General features: G+C 32.0%; 1 protein-coding gene across 1 annotated transcript; it reads left to right on the top strand.

Moving 5' to 3' along the window:
- Positions 1-5,377: 5,377 nt before the first annotated feature.
- Positions 5,378-6,238, top strand: LOC106317850 (glutathione S-transferase T3-like). Its single transcript, XM_013755634.1, has one exon. The coding sequence runs from the start codon at positions 5,378-5,380 to the stop codon at positions 6,236-6,238; it is 861 nt and encodes a 286-aa protein (XP_013611088.1).
- Positions 6,239-6,550: the final 312 nt, after the last annotated feature.

Genomic DNA, 6,550 nt, shown 5'->3' with positions numbered 1-6,550 from the left:
GTAACATTGGAATGCGTCATCAGAAGGATCTATGACTGCTCATTCGAGGGGGAGCTTACGTAGTTGTACTCTTTTTACCTTACTATGGTTTTTCCCATTGGGTTTTCCTAGAAAGGTTTTTAACGAGGCAACATAGACGTTAAGCGAGAGATAATAGCGACACCGGTCCCCAAGGGGGAGTGTTATAAAAGCGCCGTGTTGAAAATGAAGGAGGCGCAGAAGTTTTTGACTTTATAATCAATATGGATCCCGCTGTCACTATGCACGCATAGTAATTTCAACTTTTTCACTTCTATATAAATCGATCATTTCGATCGATTGTAATACACAATTCCTTCTCCTTCTAATAACAAATCTTCTCTTGTTATCAGTGTTATCTTCTCCTACGGGTATAAATATTTACTCTTATTTAAATTTCTCAATACTATAAAATCATAAGTTATTTTATAACACTTATTTATATTTTTTTGTCGTCAATCGTCATATACTTATTTATTTTCGTCAACTCATTTCATTGATTTTCAGCCCAAAGGCGTGAATTACATGAGTACAAAGCTCAGATAAAAGCCCAAAACACGTGATGATGAAGATCACGTGTAAGGTAACTGATAAGGCTATGCAACGTGGCATGAAATGATGCACATGGAGAACACCTGTCCCGAGCTCACCGATGTAGGTTCCTCCGCCGTAGGTTTCACCGCTGATGGAAGAAAACCACCACCGACGATTTGTCCTTTGTAGCCACTGCAACAAACCAAACGCCTGAATCTTGTACTCGTAAACGAAAAACCTTATGTTCTGATCGGAGATTCCATAATCTCAGGTTGAAGAAAGACTCTATATCGGACCGATATCAATCGCCGATTCTACTGAATCCACTCCAAGAGACTTAAGAGTTCCATCAAAACTCACCATCCTTAGTCAGAGAAGCTTCACCTTTTTGCCAGAGCCATGCTATTATAGATTAGTAAAGACCGATTCTCTTGGGCAAGAGGTGGAGTTGATACGACGATGAAGAACCACATAAGGTTGGTTACAACTTTATTTAATCAATTCGAAACAGAGAAAAGAGAAGAACCATGAAGTTCAGCTCTGAATCGAATTGAAACTTCACAACAAAAGTCGCCTAACGCGAAGAGAAAATCGGCTAACCCGATTGTGAGATCCGCTAAACCGAAGATGAAACCGAGATCGAACTTATACACAGAATCGGAATTCATCAAAACAAAAGAGGTGACCGTCGGTGGTGAAACCACCGGCCCCCTAACGCCAATTTGAATTTTTGGAAACCTTTAGAGAGAAGTCTCAGAAAATAATTAAATCTCAATAGCCAGGGTCACTTATTTCAGTTTTTAATTCGTCATATGCTATTTATATTAGACGTATATCATTAATGGTACTTTAATTTCTTTTGTTTTTTTTACAACTCCTTTGTTTTTTAATAAAACTTATTTTGGTATCTTTTTATTTATGGACTATTTTGGTCAAAAAAAATTTCTTTAGGGTTTTCAATTAGATTTACCTTAAAAATAGGTGATTTCTCGTGCTCATGCACAAATACAAAGATTTCATAAAATCATTATAATTGATTAACTTTTTATTTTTATTTATTGATAAGTTTAAATTATTTTGTAGTTTGTATACAAGAAAGACAAATATAACATTGTTTTAAATTACATTGTTATTACGTTATTTTAATTAAATATATGATTTTGAGTATAATAATTTGGATCGGTTAAGTTATTTTTGGTACGTTGAATTGTATATATTTTCAATTGAATTTTAATTATACTAAATCAGATTATATATAATTTAATTTAGTTTCTAAGATTTGTAAATATGTATTTTTTCAAATTGATATATTTTGTTTTGGCTTAAATTTATGAGAAAAAGTTTAAGTGTTGATCAGAAGTTGTATAAGTGAATCAAATTTGAAATCTTTTGAAAACTCGTTGATCATTAGAGTTTTAGAACGTAATAGTAACCTAATTAATTTTATCAAATGCCACATTCATAGGAAAACAATATTCTAATGGAAATGAATTTGAGATAATTACTTTTTTATTTTTATAGATATTGAAACATTCACATAGTATTAGACTTGAGAATCTTTAATTATGGAAAGAAAAATTGTATGAAATTGTGATAGAATTTGATTTAAATAAGATTGAATAATTATCCAAAAAGTGAATATTATTTTAGAAAATTAATAATTAAGAAAATATACTTTCCTTTAGTGTATTAAAAGTAAATACTCATTTGGTAACTAAATTGACCTTTTTATGAAAAAGAGTTATTATATTTAAAATGAAAAATATTTAACTAATATTATTGACAATCGTAGAAAAACGTTATTAAACAAAAAGTATCAAGAAATTTTTATGAAAGTGAGACTTATATAAAATGAAATTACTTTTTTAAATCACATGTTTTAAATATCAAAAATCACTATATTTTTGTTGTAAGATATTATTTCTGATACTAAATTTCTTTATGATATTGATATGATTTTATAAAAGAAAATATTACAAAAACGAAAAAATATAAATAGATATATTAGTAATCGAAATTAGTAAATTGTTTATGAAATTGAGATTTATATAAAAGGAAATTTCTTATTGTCAAATTACTTGTTTTAAATATAACAAATTGCTATGTATATTTACTTTTAAGATATTTATTTTTTGATACTAAATTTATTTATGATATTGACATGATTATATATATGTACATACATATATATTAAAAACGAAAATAAACATAGTTTATAAATATTTTTTAAAAATATAGATATTTTCCTTTTTTACATAAAAATATTAATAAAAACAAAAATATAAATTTTGATAATGACAATTACAAAATAATATAAATTCATTAAGGTTAGGAATATAATAAACCATCGTGAAAATTAACGTGAGCACGACACATAAGAAACTGATTATTTGAAAAACTGATTTCTCAAATAATGTTATAGAAATTTCCTTTTTGAAACTAAATTTATTTATGATATTGACATGATTATATATATGTACATACATATATATTAAAAACGAAAATAAAAATAGTTTATAAATATTTTTTAAAAATATAGATATTTTCCTTTTGTACATAAGAAAAAAATATTAATAAAAATAATAAAATTTTTGATAATGACAATTACAAATTATTATAAATTCATTAAGGTTAACAATGTAATAAACCATCGTGAAAATTAACGTGAGTGCGACACATAAGAAACTGACTTCTCAAATAATGTTATGGAGATATAAACACAATTATATATATTTTCACCTCTAATAAGTAAATAACATAACATGTTATTAGTATAAACGTGTTAACATCGGCGAAGTTAATTGAAGTTTAATTTATATTTAATTTATTTTAATTGTTTTTAATAGTTGTATTGTTAGGAAATGATTTACCTTAATTATATAAACACAATTATATTATATATTTTTCATCTGTAATAACACAACACATTAGGGCAGTTTATTGGCGGATTCTTAGAGTGAGATTCTTAGTGTAGTATAAGAACTGTTTCTTAATTTTAACTAAACAAAATTAAAAACCGTTTCTTAAAACTCTTATTTTTTCTTAGTTAAAAGTTAATAGACGGTTATTATATTACGCTAACCCACCTTAAAAACCCCCGATAAACATGACCTTAGAGCATCATTATCCAAGGTTTCTTAGGGCGGAGTTCTTAGGTGAATATAAGAAATTGTTTCTTAGTTACAAATTAGAAAACAATTTCTTATATTTTTCTAAAAACTCCGCCCTAAGAAACTCTGGATAATGATGCTCTTATAAACCAACACTTATTATTAGTATAAATGTGTTCACACTGGCGAGAAGTGAAGTTTAATTTATATTTAATTTATTTTTACCATTTTAATAGTATTATTATGAAATGATATATTCTCTTCTCCGTGTATTTTTTTTTTTTATAGATGCATACGGCCTCCCCAGGTCACCAAGTAGCGATCACAAAAGAATCTTTGTAAGACCACCTCCATTGGTAGGTACTTAAGCGAAGTCTTAAAGAAAAGCCAAAAAAAAAAAAAATGAAAAATGGTCAAAATGCAAAGTACAGGTGCTTAATGTGGGTGTTTTAGTGTTGGTAAGGAGCTGTACTTGTCAGCCGGTGAGTGAACCTCAAATTTATGTTTCTCTCTCTCTTTCGTCGGGGTGGGTTCACCGAAATCAAACCTTCTCTCTTCCTCCTCCAAACTCGAGCACGACATCTCTCTGGCGATTCTGATCTCCATCTTCATCATCCAATCTCTATCACTCCAATTCTCTGGCGAATTCAATTTCCATCTTCATCATCGAATCTCGATCACTCCACTTCTCTGGCGATTTCAATCTTCATCTTCCTCATCCAATCTCGATCACTCCTTCGACACTGTAAGTGAAGAAAGCTTTCACCTTTTATCTGATCGATTTTGTTTAGGGTCTTCCTTTAGAAGCTGAGATTGTTGTGTAATGAATGGATCTATCAAAGGAATGGTCTTTTATCAGTGTTTAGACTTGTATTGTTGTTGCATGCATCATCGAGCTCTTGGGTCTTGCTTAGAATGGATTTGTGTACGGTTTGTTCTTTATCAGTGTGTATTAATTTGATTAGCCATCTTCTTTCCCAAGTTCAACTCATATTGTTAAAGTTCAACTCGTATTGTTAAAGTTCAGATGCCATTTTGATGAATGTATTAGTTTGATTGGTTGTAAACTAACTTATAAATCTTTTGATTTGCACTACTCTGCTTGGAGGAGGTGAAGCAAGGAGAATTCGAGATAGCTCGCTTCAACCTCGCCTAAATCCGCCTCAGAAGCCTCACGCCTCACCACGCGTGTGCAACTAAAGGTAAATCTTATCCAAGTCTATATTATTTTTTCTGGTTTGATTCTCCTTTTTTGAAGGCTTTGTTAAGTGTAGTTTGTTTGATTGTTAAGTTGGGTGTCTTTAAGCATTTGCTTTTGTGTCTTTATCTTGTCAAAAAGTGTACCGAGTATGTGTTTCTCTGAATTTGCATTAAGGAACTCGAAATTGCCTTGTTGTTTTCTCTGAATTTGTATCGAGTGTAGTTTGTTTGAGTTTGAATGAAATGTCTGAGTTGTTGAAGTAGCTTCATTGATGGTTGATGTAATTAACATTAGGTGGTTGTGGATATTGATTATAGGAATTGATTAGCCTTTGGTGGTTGTGGAAGTAAAGGGACTTGAGTATCTTTTAGAGTTTAGGTAAAGACATTGATTGCAACTTTCTCTGAAAGTTGCCTTTAAAATATGTCTAATAACTTGTTTAAACAAGTCAATTCCTTCTCCTTCTGCTCTTTGCTTCCCCTACTCTGATCCCTGCAAAACCATAAATTCTTTTATGGATCCATATTCTCAGTCTTCTAGCTTTATGGACCTCTTAACCAATCAACAACCAAACACTCAACCTAGTTTAGATAACTCTGCCTCTGTCTTCGGTCCTTGGTGTGAAGATGGGGACTTTGAAGCACACACCGTTGAGGACCGTAAAGAGAGAAGGAAGTGGACACCAACAGAAGATCGTGTGCTCATCAGTGCTTGGTTGAACACATCCAAAGATCCTCTTGTTGGGAATGAGCAAAAGGCAATTGCCTTTTGGAAACACATCGAATGTTATTATGGAGCAAGTCCGAAGCTTGCTGGGTTGCAAAAGAGAGAACCAACTCACTGCAAATCAAGGTGGGGGAAGATCAATGAGGCTGTGTGCAAGTTTGTAGGGTGCTATGATACTGCAGCGAAACAGAAGTCAAGCGGTCAGAATGAAGACGATGTTATGAAGATGGCACACGAGATTTACTTCAATGATTACAAAGTGAAGTTCACGCTAGAGCATGCATGGCTGGAGCTTAGACATGATCAGAAATGGTGTGGCGCATCTACAACTAAAGATAAGGTTTCATCAAAAAGAAGGAAGTTAGATGAGGAGTCGGCACAATCATCAACTAGAGAGGATGATCAACGGCCTATTGGTGTTAAAGCAGCAAAGGCGAAAGGGAAACGGTCAGTGGGAAAGGCAACGACATTGGAAGAGGAAGGAAAAGAGATTCAGAGCATGTGGGAGCTTAGGCAGAAGGACTTTGCTTTGAAGGGTACTCTTAACAAGCAAAAATTGCTTGACAGCCTAATTGCCAAGACTAAACCATTAAGTGAACTCGAAATTGCCTTAAAAGATAAGCTTATTAAGGATATGTTGACAAGTTAGTTTGAGTGTTAAGTTGTGTGTCTTTAAGCATTTGCTTTTGTGTCTTTATCATGTATCGAGTCTTGTTGTTTTCTCTGAATTTGCCTTGTTGGTGTATCGAGTCTGTGTAATGTGTGAGACGATGAAGCTATTGGTTCTGTTATTATTGATCGATCTTGTCTCTTTATTATGTATATGTATTAATCTTGTTTCTCTCAGTCTTGCTGGTAGGAATCTGTATTAATCTTGTTTCTCTTTATTATGTATGAAGCAGGTTGTCACAAGACATGTAACAGAAGAAGAAGCCAAGACATGTGACACTCGTGACTAGCT

The sequence above is a fragment of the Brassica oleracea genome, chromosome C9 (assembly GCF_000695525.1).
Source record: "Brassica oleracea var. oleracea cultivar TO1000 chromosome C9, BOL, whole genome shotgun sequence".
NCBI lineage: Eukaryota > Viridiplantae > Streptophyta > Magnoliopsida > Brassicales > Brassicaceae > Brassica > Brassica oleracea.
Note: the sequence above shows the minus strand (reverse complement) of the source record. Positions and strands in the feature narration are given on the sequence as shown.

Bases quoted from the DNA above. Each gene is read 5' to 3' on its own strand.
- LOC106317850 (XM_013755634.1), top strand. From the start codon at position 5,378: ATGGATCCATATTCTCAGTCTTCTAGCTTTATGGACCTCTTAACCAAT.